Source organism: Ahaetulla prasina, chromosome 4, assembly GCF_028640845.1.
Source record: "Ahaetulla prasina isolate Xishuangbanna chromosome 4, ASM2864084v1, whole genome shotgun sequence".
NCBI classification, from domain to species: Eukaryota; Metazoa; Chordata; class Lepidosauria; order Squamata; family Colubridae; genus Ahaetulla; species Ahaetulla prasina.
In genome coordinates, this window is record NC_080542.1 from 33,031,305 (window position 1) to 33,046,830 (window position 15,526).

The following is a 15,526-nucleotide window of genomic DNA, read 5'->3' on the forward strand; positions in this document are numbered from 1 at the left end:
AGAAGAGCATGTCACTTTTTTAATAGTAATCAATTTAAAAGATACACTGAGCTTTTGATTATGTGAACTGCACCCTCTATTTTCTTTTCCAAGGTAGAAAAACTTGACAATTAAATTATGACTTCCCAAGTTAACAATTCTTTCTTTCAAAAACTTTTAAGGAAGTCTAGTTTACAAAATTACAGGCTATTTTGTCTTTCTTTATATGCAATATTAGCTCTTTTAAGCTGGCAGATGGCAGCCAGCATCAGGTGGAGAATCATCCCTTTCTTTTCCATCTGAATATACTAAGCTTGCATCACAGGCCGAGATTTCTTGGCTTCCAGCTCCACGCCTGACCCTGCAAATCCTGTGCCACCCTGGAAAAAGAGAAAACTCGTAAGGAAAGAGGAATGGCATGGTGAAGTGAAGGCCCACCCTTATCCTGTCCTTGATGATTACGGAGTTTATGTTCTGCTCTGTGCTTGGGCTGGGCAACATTACAACTGAAGCACAAACTGCTTTGCTTGACAGCTAATCTTGGGACCTGTGATTGTCCTGGGAGGAGGAAATTCTCTGCAAATATCAGACACATTCAGAATCAGTATGTAGTTCCCTACCCTATGATTTGCATATCATATTTTGCTCTAAACCTGGATTAACAAAACACGACTGATGCGTTCATGAGACTTGCTATTTTAAAACCTGCTATATACATATGATACGCTTTATAAAAGATTCTAGTAGTTTTCTACAAGATGCTAAACCACAAATGACTGTTGGTGCCCAAGGGGTAACATTCACAATCCAAATAATCCCAGATAAATTATATGTGTGTGTGTGTCAGTGGTGGGTTTCAAAAAATTTTACTACCGGTTTTGTGGGTGTAGCTTGGTGGGCATGGCATGGCTTGGTGGGCGTGGCAAGGGAAGGATACTATAAAATCTCCATTCCCTCCCCACTCCAGGGGAAGGTTACTAAAAATCCCCATTTCCTCCTGATCAGCTGGGACTCAGGAGGCAGAGAATAGATGGGGGCAGGGCCAGTGGTATTTACCGGTTCTCCAAACTTCTCAAAATTTCCGCTACCGGTTCTCCAGAACTGGTCAGAACCTGGTGAAACCCACCTCTGATGTGTGTGTGTGTGTACAGATCTTTGAAGCGTTAGAATGTTTCCAAATATTACACAATACAGAAATTATTTCAAGCATAGCTGGAGAGATACATGATGCTTATCCTCTATAAATAAAAAAAAGATAGTAGTCATTGCTTAGAAGGCTAAAGGAAAGCCATCTTACTGAGAAACTTCTCAATATTTAGATCAACATAAAGATGTTAAGATTGATTTCAGATCAACTCTCTCCACCAAATGTATTGGAACTATACCTACTAAAATTGCATATTCTAGAAGCCACAGGACATGTGCTTTAATAGTCAATCTCACCCGTTGTAAAACTATGATGTCTTTGTCAGTCAACTTCTCTCCATTCATTGGATCAACCATATCCTTCTTGATAAGTCTTTCCACACATTCCAGAGTCACAACTGAGCCTCTTGAGGGGGAAAAAAAAACTCTTTTACATATTAAATGTAAGACAGATTCCCATGCCTGGATCCAACTAGAGATTTCATCTCATATATAACCTTTCCTCTCAGAAAATCCCCCTCTCATTACTCACGATGGACGGAGCACAGCACAAGGGACAGAGTTTCCAAGCATGTCTCGTGTAACAGCACACACATAGCGGTCCTGCCGGTTGATTAGTCCAACGCGATCTACATTAGCATCTACAGGGGTGAAATTCACTGGGATCAAATCTTTCAGCTTCAGTGGTTTCCTACTCATGGGGCAGTACACGCACTTGTCCTAGAAGAAATGACATGAATAAGATAAACTGGGATAAGATAAAATAACCCTAGAAACTGGGGGCTGTGATTTCTAGTCCTATCTTAGGCACAAAGTCAGCTGGGCGACATTGGACCAGTCACATTCATCCTTGAGAAGGAGGCAGTGGCAAACCATTTCTGAAATCCTGCCAAGAAAACTGCAAAGACCTCTCCAGGCAGTCCACAGGAATCAACACTACCCAAAGGCATCCACCATAACACACATGGGTTAGATTAGAATAAATACGGAAACATATATTCCAATCCTGTCTTTAAGCTGTGGTGATACAATGGTTGGAATGCAGTACTGCAGGGCTAACTCACTGCTCATACCGGGTGTTCAATTCTGAGTGACTCAAGGTTGATTCAGCCTTCCATCCTTCTGAGGTCAGTACAAAGGCACACATACAATGAGGACCCAGATTGTTTGGGGGCAATAGGCTGACTCTGTAAACTGCTTAGAGAGGGCTGTAAAGCACTGTGAAGCAGTATATATTGCTATAAACAAGCCCTCAAATAATCAAAATTCAAATGTTTTATTTGTAAGATCTGACAATGCAGAATATCTATGCAATAAAAAAAATGTAACCTGAAAATACAAGCTATTCATGACTGTAAAATCAGAAAGTGTATATATATATTCCCCTCCATAGGTAATCTTTAATCAGCAAATAAGAAACTCGAATATTTTAAAAAGAGTTCTTTTTATATATCCAGATCATTTAAACATGGGTGAAATTTTTAAAATATAAGAGGTGAGCAACCATTATGACTAGTTATGGGACCTATAGTTCAACAGATCTGGACTGGACCAGTTTGGAAAAGGCCACCCTGGAAACAGCGAAGGCCCTTTTCACTGGCCCACAGTGCCTTTGCCATTAAAAAGGAGGCCGTCTCAGCCGAAAAAGGAGCTCGGGAGCCTGTTTTCTCTGGCAGAGTGCTCGGGCCGCCACAGGCACCTCCAACACTAGTGACATCGAGCTGGCCACACACACCTTGGCTACGCACATACCCCCACCCCCGAGGTCAAACACAACCCTGATGCGGCCCTTAATGAAATCAAGTTTGACACCCCTGCATTAGGAGAATCTTGAAAAAGCATGACAAAATAAGAACTATTAATTCAAGCTTAAGAGTTTTTGTTGTTCTGGCAGTTAAGCTGGTTTAGCTTTGTAATGTAGTCAAACAGCAAGACAGTTTGGTGAATCTTGAAAAGGAATGACAAAATAGCTCACTGGTTTTGGAATGGCTTTGGTCTTGGCCTCAGGCGTCAGCGAAGGGATCCAAAAACTTGGTAGCTGTTTGGCCTTTTCTCCACTGCTGGGCCCAGCTTGAGGGTCTCCTATAATGCAGAGAAGACCAGAATTATTAAGATTAATTGTATATGGGACAACGCTGCACATCTTGCTGCACTGGAATTCATCTACATGCTCAGGGGTGCTGTTGTAATACTAAGTGTCCTTGTGCATAATTTTATATGCACTCATGTGCTGCTAAAAACATTTTTTTTATTATTGCAAAGGCACACATACACATTCACACACCATTAAAAACAATTTTTACCTTACAACTGGTGACATATCCACCCCACCCTTATGAGGTACTTTTGTTTGGCATACAATTTGCACATGGGTTACAGTGGCCCTATGCATGCTCAGTCAAGAACATGTAAAAGGATCCAGTTTCTTGTCATCCCAAAATGTGTTACATAGAGCTGTGGTAGCACAGTGCTTAGAGTGCAATATTGCAGGCTACTTCTGCTGACTTGCTAGCTGCCAGCAATTTGGTAGATTGAATCTCACCAGGCTCAAGATTGACTCAGCCTTCCATTCTTCAGAGGTGGGTAAAATGAGGAGCCAGATTGTTGGGGGCAATAGGCTGACTCTGTAAACCACTTAGAGAGGGCTGTAAAAAGCACTGTGAAGTGGTATATAAGTCTGTGCTATTGCTATCATTACTTCAGCACTACCAAGCTCAACAAAGATGGGAATAGCACAAGCATTGTTACTCCATGCTCAAAGAGAGGATTCATTTCTTGTAGCAACTGCCCGCGTTTCTCCTGAGTGACTCATTTCCCATTGATGCAAAGAGAATGATAGCAGAAGAGCTAACTTGAAAAGAGTGAAACTGAAAAATGGAATGAAGGTAGGAAAAAAGTTTAAGAGAAAAAGATAGAAAGTTGATGGTAAGCTAAGGAGCTATTTACAGTATGTAAGGACCGATAAAAAGTCACCTCCCCAAGTTTAGTTTATAATGGGATATTTTAATTTAAAAACCCCAGAAAATAGTCCTTGAAATCAACCCTTTCATTACTTGTATTTACTTCTCCACATAATTTACATTTGAAACACACTTCTTCCAACAATGGATAAACTTCTTAAAGCTGTCATGAAAGAGCTCCACATTTTATCTCTTTAATTTCACAACCTCCTCTTGAGAGGCTTACAAAGTGCGAGGCCTGGACTTGTCATGTTGCATCAAATATCTTATTTGTGCTTTCAAACTCACCTTAATCATTTGTTGACTGTTGCAATTAAGTGTTGCGCACACACACACACACACACACACACACACACACACACACCCCTCATCTCGAGGCTCATTCTGGAGCCTCATTTTTTATTCAACCCTTGTTAAGAAGAGACTGTCTCCCCCCACAACCCTGGTTTCTAAGGTTGCTCAAGCCACTGCACCATGAATTACAAACATTGCCAAAAGGCAGAGAAAAATGAATAGGAGCTTTGTGAACACTCTGCTTCTGCAAGGCAAGCAGCACTAGAACAGGGAAAATGGGAGCAATTCTTATCAAGTCTGGAAGCATCTTTAAGATTTACATGAGACCAGACACAGCAGTAGGAAGAATCCATTCTTGTTATACATGTACACAGAAGGTAAGTAACGTATTTCCCCCTTCCACCACCAGATGCTTAGATATTGCTTGCATTCCTGATTTACCTGACTGACGATCAAAGGGATTGAGGGGTTTGCTCACAATGCTCAACTCTTTGTCAAGGAAATTTTTCACCTGGGACTCTTTAGCAGCCTTGCTCAACTCTGCCATTTCTGCCTTCTTTTCATTCTTCTGTTTCTCATAGGCCTGTAGATGCCAAAAAGGAGGCATTAGCTAAGGAACCATTCACTGCTGCTCTACTTTTCAGCATGTCAATTGTAAAGCAAATGCTTCTGTTCTATATAAGAGATGTAGGGCAAACATGCGGTGGGGATAACTCTGCTCATTAAAAGCAAAAGTAAAGTTAAAAAAAAAAAAGCTGTTGGCTTCATAATTTCTTTTAAATGAGAAAAGTCTGAGCAAAAAATGAAAAGGTTGATGGCAATTAGATGAAGAAACTAGACTGCAGCTATGGAATGCCCAGCCAACAGCAGCACTAACAGAGTAAATACATTGGATGGATCCCAATATCCCAGCCTTATAACAATACAACTGAGGAGTTAAGATACCTGATACCCAAACAAGTAACTGAGACATAAACATAACCCAAAATTTGGCTTCTAGATAAGTAGAGATATAGTCTTGCTAACAAGTGCTGATTTTTCTGGCCTACATTCCTCTAATGTAGCACTATCACTTGTAAAGGGAAAAAGAAGAGCCATTCCCATGAATAGCCTCCAGAATGAGATTTGAAGATATGGCAACTAAAATATACAAGAATCATTGTGTGCCCCTTTTATTTCTGATACTGAATCCAAGACTGGCCAAAAGACAGGATGCCTCTGTTAACGCTTAAATCTCTTTTTAAGTCAGGAATCGATGGCCACTATGGTCCATATCAACTTTTACTAAAGAAACTTAGTCTCAGCCACTCCCTATTTGATAAATTTATCTTCCAGGTCTAGGAAGAGAATGTATCTATTTATTTATACCTCACATTTATTGTTTTTACAAATAACTCAAGGCAGCAAGTATATCCAGCAGACTTTCCTCCTCATCTTTTCCCCACAACAACCACATCTGAGGAGAAATGAGCTGAAAGAGCGATTGGCCCAAATCACCAAGCTGGTTTCCATGACTAAACTCCTACTTTCTAGCCTGGTACCTTAATCGCCAGATCAAAGCAAGAGAAACCAAATTTGGCCACAGCTATGGAGTTCATCTGCAGGTTTCAGTCAAATCCTAAATATATTGTTTTACAATGTTTATATATTAATTCTAGAAGAAATTTCTCAAGTTTATAGAGCAAAACTGAATAACCATTAAAAAGCTTTGTTTCTACATCTATTTCCGCATCCTTCCTTGAACAGACTGTTTCTTAAATCTTGCAGCCTCATTAGTCAGATAATATCAGCCACTCCTAGTCACTAGGCAATGATTGTCAGAGGCTTTGGATATCTTTCTGCCTCAAACTGAGCCTATAGTGAATCACTGGCAGAGGATAAAGGCTTTTGATCTGGATAAATGCTACTGAATACCAGGCCTCTGAAAAGACGACTAAAATAATTCATATGAATTGTTACAAAGATAAAGTATCTTTGTAAAAGTCCAGTGGTGGTTTCTACCAATTCACCCCGGTACAGGCGAACCGGTAGTGGCGGCGGCGGGGGGAGGCTCAGCCCACCCACTCAGAGGTCATCATGGACGCTCTGCGCATGCACAGAAATGCCGTGAGTGAAGCGCACATGCGTGTGTGCTCACAGTTCCGAACTGGTAGTGAAGGTAAGTGAAACCCACTACTGCCTAAGTCCCTATAAAAATGCAGAATGCCCACTAAAGAAACCATAATAAACTCATTTCAGCTAAGTCACATTTACTGGGTTAATTTTCATGCTATATAGCATAGATCAGTGATGGTGAACCTTTTTGGCCACGTGTGTCAAAAAGGTTGCACAGAAACATTGCTTGTCAGGGCCGCGCTCAGGAAAAGCCAAACGTTTGGGTTCTAGTGCACATGAACGCCCGACGATCAACCGGTCAGTGCGCATGCACAGGCCAGTTTTTGACACTGTTACGAGCACAAAGGGATCATGCTCCGGAAAAGCCGAACTTCAAGGTTCTGGCACGCATGCGCACCCGACAATCAGCTGGCTGGCCCGCATAGTCACACCGGTTTTCTGCACTGCTGCATGCATGAAGGACAGCTGATCATCACGCATGCATGCCAGAACACAAATACACGCATGCCAGAACACAAACAGGCAAGACCATTTGTGCCAGCCCACATGGCTTTGCGTGCCACTTGGGCCACACGGGCCATCGGTTTGCCATCATGGGCATAGATATTTTGTTACTGGGATTCAGTTTTTTTCTGCATCTTCTTTCATTTGCTAGCTTTTTTAGGCATACTCTTCCAATATATCTATTAAAATTGACAATTAGATATGAACCCAATTAGATATGTAATGCTCTCTACATGGGGCTCCCCTTGAGGTGCACTCGGAGGCTTCAGTTAGTCCAGAATGCAGCTGCGCGGGTGATAGAGGGAGCTACGCGTAGCTCCCATGTAACACCGCTCCTGCGCAGACTGCACTGGCTACCTGTGGCCTTTCGAGTGCACTTTAAGGTTTTGGTTACTACCTTCAAAGCGCTCCATGGCTTAGGGCCTGGGTACTTACGGGACCGCCTGCTGTTACCGTATGCCTCCCACCGACCCGTACGCTCTCACAGAGAGGGACTTCTCAGGGTGCCGTCCGCCAAGCAATGTCGGCTGGGGGCCCCCAGGGGAAGGTCCTTCTCTGTGGGGGCTCCCACACTCTGGAACGAGCTTCCCCCGGGTTTACGCCAAATACCTGACCTTCGGACCTTCCGCCGCGAACTGAAGACACATCTTTTCATTCGCGCGGGGCTGGCTTAAATTTTATCGATTTTAAATTTTATCGATTTTAAATTTTTTAATATTAATTTTAATGGGGTTTTAGTTTTATATATTTTAAAGTTTTTTAGGCCAATTATAAAATAAGTTTTTTAATTTGTATTTTAAATTGTATATTGTATTGTTTGTTTTTACTTTTGGCTGTACACCGCCCTGAGTCCTTCGGGAGAAAGGCGGTATAAAAATCGAATAAATAATAATAATAATAACCCAACCATCCTTGTAGCTCTCTATATTGGCATACCTTCATTTGCCGTGCAATTTCTTTTTTCTGATGTAGGATATACTCCAGGATAGCTTCTTTTTCATAGAGGTATCCATCAGGGCTGGAAAGGAGGGGGGGGGGGAAGCAAAATTTATATCACTTGTAAACCCATCATAACCCAAGTCCTAAAGCTCCATGCCTCTTTGACTACAGTGAGAATTTCAGAGCATAATCATATTCAGTTATTGGTTCCTGTATTCTAGGATACATCTGAAAAGTCATAACACATGTAACTGAATGGCAAGATGGGGCATGTTTTTAATGTCCAAAATGACCCTTAACCCTTTTGAGACAGTTACAGAGAAGAAGCAAATGGCTAGGGCTACAGAGTTACTTTTCTAAGTTTGGGGCAGGAAGTTGGAAGGGTTTTTTAAATTTTTAATTACACTAAGCCTATTTTGAGGTACTTTTTAGCTTATGTGACAAAATGTCAAGAAACATGCCATTACAATTAGATGGAGCTTCAAAAAAGGGTTTCAAAAAAGTGGCTCAGGAAACACATGGTAAAGTTTCAGGGTCAGGGAGGAGAGAGATGAAACCAACAGAATTCAAGAAATCTAGTATCTTCACATGCATAGATTCCTCACTTAAGGACTGCAAGTAAGACCAGCAACTCCTTTACTAAGTGACATGTTTAAGTGAAAACACATGACTATCCCAGACTTTTGATGCCACTCCCACAGCATTCATTAAACAAATTATCCTAGGTCATTAAGCACAATGTCATGTGATCACAACTTGCAATTTACTGCCAGCTTCTCCTTTGACTTAGCTTGTCAGAAACTGGTTGTGAAGCTCACAGATGGCAATCATGTGACTATGAGATACTGTGACCACTATAAATTCATGCCAAGGGCCCAAATTGTGATCCTGGGTTCATGGAGAAACCGTGACTGTCATAAGTTCAGGGGTGGCTGTAAAACTACTTTTTCAGTGCAGTTCTAAATTTGAACAGTCACTAAACAAGACAGTTAACAGAAGACAACCTCTACAGATACCAGTTTGACAGGAAAGAGTGTTTTTTTACAGAATTGCAGACAAAAGCCAGGACTGGTAATGGAGCTATGCCCCATTTCTCACTGGCCTTTGTTGCTTTAAAACTTGTCCACAACATTCCCAATTCTGTAACAGTTCCTGTATTCTGCCCCATCGTTCACCTACTCTTCCTCCCAAAAATAAACTTTTTCTTGCACCAATGATAATCAGAAATAGCAATCTGTGGAGGACCACAATGCATAAAATAGTTCTCATAAAACATTTCATGTGCAACAATGGATACATGAAGTACCTAATCTGTGTTCCATAGCTAAACTTAAATTTCCAGAGAGAGGGGGTGTAATGGCACAGAGACATATTGAATTTATGTTCTAGATCAGTGGTATTTAACCTGGTCCCTACCGCCCACTAGTGGGTGTTCCAGCTTTCCTTTTTTTTAATTTAATTAACTTTCTAAAAAAAATTCATAGCATTATTTAAAAACATTTTCATTAGGTTTTCATAAAATTCCTCGTGACAATTTAAATTTCTGAAATGTACTATTTGTATCGCCCGTGCATAAGTTTAGTTCACGTTACCTAAGTGAAACTAAATGGCGCTATAGTGCGACCGCAAACAAAAGAGCGTCGTCTCAGAATAGCTCGTGCATCTCCCCCCACACCACCCAGCTGTAACAGACAAGCAGAGCTGGTAGCCGGCACCCCCCGCCCAACCCAATCTACGATGCGCGAGAGGCATGCGCAGACAACGATACGCTTTATAAATCACCATTACTGTGAAACCGGTGGGAGGTTAGAAAATTTTCTACTATGGAAAATAGTAGCTACTACTTAGCTATGGAACACAGATCAGGTACTTCATGTATCCATTTCTCTCTACTAACAGAGATACAAAAGTGGGCGGTAGGTATAAAAAGGTTGACTACCCCATTCTAGATTTTAACCTCAATTCCTCTATGAAACAAAAGGTAATTGTTTTCCAAACAAAGGAAGGAGGATGGCACCAGCAGAATTAAGATTGTGCAGGAAGGACACAAAAGAGATAAAGGCGGTTCTTGTGGGTTCTTCCCCCTCCCCGGATCCTGTAAAAAGTAAAAATTGTAGTCTTTTTTATATATATACCTGGGAGGATTTAAAATTTGGAAGCAAATTTCTAAATTTGCTTCCAAAACAAGGCTTGGGCCAGCATTAATTGTGTCATGCAAATAATAAAGTACTGTCAAGCGGCAATAAGGTGCACATTATCTGTACAATTACACACTAAAAAGGCTTCTACATTTATAAAAAAATAAATAAATCAACAGGCACATCTAGCAAAGGAACAAATAAATTGCAGGGACAATTATCTTTTGTTTTTAGAGATTACATTATTGATAAAGTTAAATAAAAGATACACAGGGCAGAACTTCAGCATAAGACTTTGAAGTATTTCAAATGGATCCTATCAGATAATTACGTCACAACAGGGTCCTTGCAGGGCTGCAGGGAGAGACAGCAGCAGTCAAAGTCCTTGACAGCATCTTTGCTCAGACGGACGTTCTGTGTCCCATAACCAGAGGCAGCTGAAAAAACAGAGGGAAGGACACAGTAAGAGAGCAGTATTGAAAAAACCTATTCAGATGGCTTATCTGGATTGCTACTTAGAACTGGCAAAAGGTAATAACTGATGACACTCTAACCAGAAAAGCAGAGTTTGCCAAGAAGGCTCAGCTTGTTCCAAAACTTGTAGTGTGAATTAGTTTAAGTCTGAGTTTCAATGAAATACTAGAGCGTATTAATCACACTCCACAGGTGTGACCAAAACTCTGAACTAACCTAGAAATTTTTCCAATATCCACCTAGTCATAAACAGCACAAAGGTAACTGCCTCCCAGTTCTGGCCTTCATTCTTTCAATATATTATGTCTGAAGTTGTGAATAAGCAGAGGGGTGGGGAGTGGGGAGAAATTACTCCCAAACCTTGTGACAATCCTCTGAACCTTTTTCTATAAAAGCAATATAAACTACACATAGATGATGCCAGCTGACAAGACCTAGGGACTTCATGAAAAACTTTTCTTTCCATTGAACAAATGGAAAGAAAATGTTTGTAACTATTCTTACCTTAACAATACATTTCTCCTATCCTTCTCCTATCCTACTTAAGACATCCTCTTCACATAACTTCCTGCACTGCTTTTTCTCAATATGATTTCCTGTCAACCCCTAGCTAGCATGCCAACTGATATGCTAGCAGAATAGAATGAAAACTGCAGTTCAACACATATAGCAGAAATAGGCTAAGAAAAATTGCTTTGGATTTCCACATGCAGTTCCATTATTGCAATGAGAGGCAAACATTTCCTCACTCAACTAAGGAAGCACAGTATATACACTTCAGTCTGTAGCCTCCTCACCTGTGTCTTTTTTCTTTTCATGGTAGGTGTAGACAGCTCCCGCTGTACAGTTCTTGCCATGACGCGTCATGTAGATGTAACTGGACAATCCAGGACAAAGCCAACTCTCTTCTAACAAGAAGATATCAAATTAACTCTCGCTAATGAAATATGCCAGATTCAAAGAAGCTGATACCTTTACATAGGAAGCAGATTAAAATAAATCCCATGGCTAGAAGTGGAGAATTAAGGAGAAAGGAGTAGAACATATAAAACATATTTATAGGATGATTAAATAGGTGAATACGGGCTAAGCCTATATTAAAGATTAAAGATATTTAAAGATATAAAAACAACAACAACAGAGTTGGAAGGGACCTTGGAGGTCTTCTAGTCCAACCCCCTGCCCAGGCAGGAAATCCTACACCACTTCAGACAAATGGTTATCCAACATCTTCTTAAAAACTTATAGTGTTGGAGCATTTATAACTTCTGGAAGAAACTTGTTCCACTCATTAATTGTTCTAACTGTCAGGAAATTTCTCCTTAGTTCTAAGTTATATAAAAGACACTGAGATACAAATTAGTCAGGAAGATGATGCCAAACTACTCACAAGCCACACTTTGACCACCGAAGCCAGCAGTCTCTTTCTGACAGTTTTTCGGGAGGACCTTCTAGCTGGAAGTACCAACAGGAACAGGGACAGCAGCCGGCTATTCCGCGGTCAAAAGCGATCTGCTGTGCCGAATGGCGGGCAGCAAATGAAACTTTTGACAGATGCCTGGTTGGGGTTGCAGATCAAAATACCTCAAAAGGAGCCAGCTGAAAGGTTGGCACCTTAACAATCATTCCTGGCCTCCAGGCACTTATATCGTAACTTTTTTTTCTCTGCCGCTCTTCTTTCCGTTCAAGAAATGCTCAAGAAGACGACGGTTTGCCCCCCCCCCTGGAAATTTCTCATCCCCCCCGCACCGGAAGCAGGAAATCTATGAGTCCGGAAGGGCTCCAAAGAACGGTACCCCCCGGATGTGTATCAGATAAAGCGTCCCGCGAACAAGGGAAAAAGGAGATTGAGGGTTTCTAAGCCGAGGTTCCGGGCGTTAAAGAACCGTTCAGACCTGTGGCTTTTGTGTTGTATCCTTTTTTAAAAAACTCCCTCAAAGTCTTTTTTCCAAAATTCCTTTGCAGGTGTGGGGAGAAAGATGGGGACAAGGGGCTTTTTCCTCTTAAAATGTCTCCAAAATTACGAGTATATAGATTCTTTTTGCTGTTTATTATTGATTTATTTTATTTATTTTGCTGTTTATTGTTTATTTATTGAGTCTGTCATTTGCACCTCTATAACTGTCTGGTTCGGTTCTGCAACCCAACAAGAAAGACACAGACTTCAGAGGATAATTAGAACTGCAGAAAAAATAATTGCTACCAACCTGCCTTCCATTGAGGACCTGTATACTGCACGAATCAAGAAGAGGGCCGTGAAAATATTTGCAGATCCTTCGCATCCTGGACATAAACTGTTTCAACTCCTACCCTCAAAACGACGCTATAGAGCACTGCACACCAGAATAACAAGACACAAGAACAGTTTCCCCTCCCCCCCCCCCCCGAAGGCCATCACTCTGCTAAACAAATAATTCCCTCAACACTGTCAAACTATTTACTAAATCTGCACTACTATTAATCTTCTCATCGTTCCCATCACCAATCTCTTTCCACTTATGACTGTATGACTGTAACTTTGTTGCTGGTTATGATTTATATCGATATATTAACCATCATTTGTGTTGTAAATGTTGTACCTTGATGAACGTATCTTTTCTTTTATGTACACTGAGAGTATATGCACCAAGACAAATTCCTTGTTTGTCCAATCACACTTGGCCAATAAAAATTCTATTCTATTCTATTCTGTTGCTGTTTCTTTGTGTCAGCTGTTATTTTCTGATAGCTGGAGTTACTTAGCTATAATAGTATATTTCATACTTCTCCTATTCCAAAAGATACTTGGAGCAGAGTAGGCAACTTCTGTAATACAAATATTTTGAGGGTCATCTGGTAGCTGGGACTGATGAAAATTATTTTCTAAACTACTCAGAATGTACTACGGTCTAAGCCTCTCCATCTCTTAAAAGAGTGATAAACTTGCTATTTCCAAGTAGCGTTCCCCAATCTAATTGAAAGTTGTGGGTTTGCAGTTTGCACATGGAGGAAATCAGGTGAGGAAGGCTATTCTTGCATTGCCAGTCTTTTGTAAGTGCTTTAAAATAAAAGTGGGAAATGCAATTGTGTTGTATTTACCTATATCAGGGATATACGTGTAGTCCTCAACTACAACCACAACTGAGCCCAAAATTTCTATTGTTAAGCAAGACAGTTGTTAAGTCAATTTTGTCCCATTTTATGATCTTGCCACAGATGTTAAATAAATCACTGCAGTTGTTAAGTGAATATGGCTTCGCCCTTGATTTTGCTTGTCACTGAAACCATAATAAATATATCCAAGTTGCTAAGCAGCTGAATTTTAATCATATGGCCATGAGGATGCTACAATAGTTGTAAGTGTGAAAAACAATCATAGGTTACTTTTTTCAGTATCGTTGTATTGTGAATGGTCACAAAATGAATGTAAGTTCCCTTTATCAGGATTTGCAGTCCACCAAAGACCTTACAGAAATCACCACCTCTTATCAAATCAGAGAGAAAGAGAGAATTTTAAAATCTCCTGGCAGAACACATTCCAAGCGTACTTCAGCAGAAAGCATTCTAAAGTTGGAGTAATGCTGACTATTCATTCCAAAGCAGGGGCGGGGGGGAGAAAAATAGAGGGAAAACAACTATTACCTAAACAGAATACTATAAAATCAAGGCAGTCACCAAAAAATAAACGACCAAACTTAATTATTACTGAAGGTCCTGGGTTCCAACTTATATACATTTATTGTAGAAAGTAAGGTGGAGGGAAATGGGGATGTGTTTGGATATTGATTGTGTAGGAACATGATCTTGGTTCTTTTTGTTTACACAGGAGTTTCTCCTGAGCACTGATTTTATAAAAGAGTGGGGAAAGGGCAGTGGTGGGATTCAAATTTTTTAACAACCGGTTCTGTGGGCGTGGCTTATTTTGGGGTGTGGCTTGGTGGTCATGTGATTGGATGGGCGAGCCTAGCTGCTCATGTGACCGGGTGACCCTGGCTATGGGCATAGAAACTACTCAGAGGGCTAAAAAAAGTCATTCCTGACCGGTCCTCACACTTATGACCATCCTCACATTTATGCCCATTGCAGCATTTTTAACAACCATGTCACTCATTTCACAACTGCTTCTCTTCACCACGGTTACAAGATAGGGTTCAAAATGTAAAATGTGAGGACAGTTGTAGGTGTGAGGACCGGTCAAAAGTGTGAGGACAGATCAAAAATAACTTTTTCAGCCCTCTGAGTAGAAAAGTGAGGCACTTTAATTGCTGGCTAGAGAGACACTTGGATGCAGGCAGGCTTTGGTCGGCGGCCGCATGGCGCTTGGCTCGGGTGGGCAGCGAGGTGAATGGATCGAGTGGGCAGCGGCCACAAGCCGCTGCCCACCCGATCCATTCACCTCGCTGTCCACCAGCAACGCCACACGGTTGCCGACCAGCCTGCCTGCATCCGTCTCTCAGCCAGCAGTGCCTCGCTGGCCATGTGGCCAGCGAGGAGCTTGAATCGGCTGACTAGCAAGAGGCTTGGGTGCAGGTAGGCTTCGGTCAGCGGCCGCGTGGCTCTTGGGTCAGGTGGGCTGCGAGACACTTGGATGGAGGCAGGCTTCAGTTGGCGGCTGTGTGGCCAGTGAGGTGCTTGGATGGGGGTAGGTCACGGCCGGCAGCCGGGCGGGCGCAGGTCAACCACCTTTCCCAGTCCCGCTTCCCCAGGGGCAGCACTCGGTTGTACTTGCCTTCTGCTGCTGGAGCGGTCAGGGCAGTTTGAGGTGGGCAGTCCGAGATGGGGAACAGCGTGGTAGGCGGCTGAGCCAGACATTTAACAAGCGGTTCGGGTGTGCTCCCGGGGGAAGGAGAGTGCGAGCCAGCAATTTTACAAATGGTGCCGTGACACCAGTAAGTAATGGTGGGGAGGGGAGGGGCAAGGGGCTGGGCGAACTGGCAATTTAACAAATGGTTCAGCTGAACAATCTATAACCGGCAGAATCCCATCACTGGGAAAGGG

The 15,526-nt window shown here is 41.7% G+C and overlaps 1 protein-coding gene across 1 annotated transcript; it reads right to left on the reverse strand.

Annotated features, from left to right (window-relative positions):
* Nucleotides 1–6: 6 nt before the first annotated feature.
* On the reverse strand, nucleotides 7–12,279 carry NOSIP (nitric oxide synthase interacting protein). Its single transcript, XM_058182202.1, has 9 exons — nucleotides 11,940–12,279; nucleotides 11,347–11,457; nucleotides 10,407–10,512; nucleotides 7,935–8,016; nucleotides 4,821–4,962; nucleotides 3,101–3,207; nucleotides 1,658–1,845; nucleotides 1,423–1,531; nucleotides 7–359 (listed from the first exon to the last, which is right to left on the reverse strand). The coding sequence occupies exons 2-9, from the start codon at nucleotides 11,414–11,416 to the stop codon at nucleotides 288–290; spliced, it is 876 nt and encodes a 291-aa protein (XP_058038185.1). The 5' UTR covers nucleotides 11,417–11,457; nucleotides 11,940–12,279; the 3' UTR covers nucleotides 7–287.
* Between the last annotated feature and the right edge of the window lie 3,247 nt (nucleotides 12,280–15,526).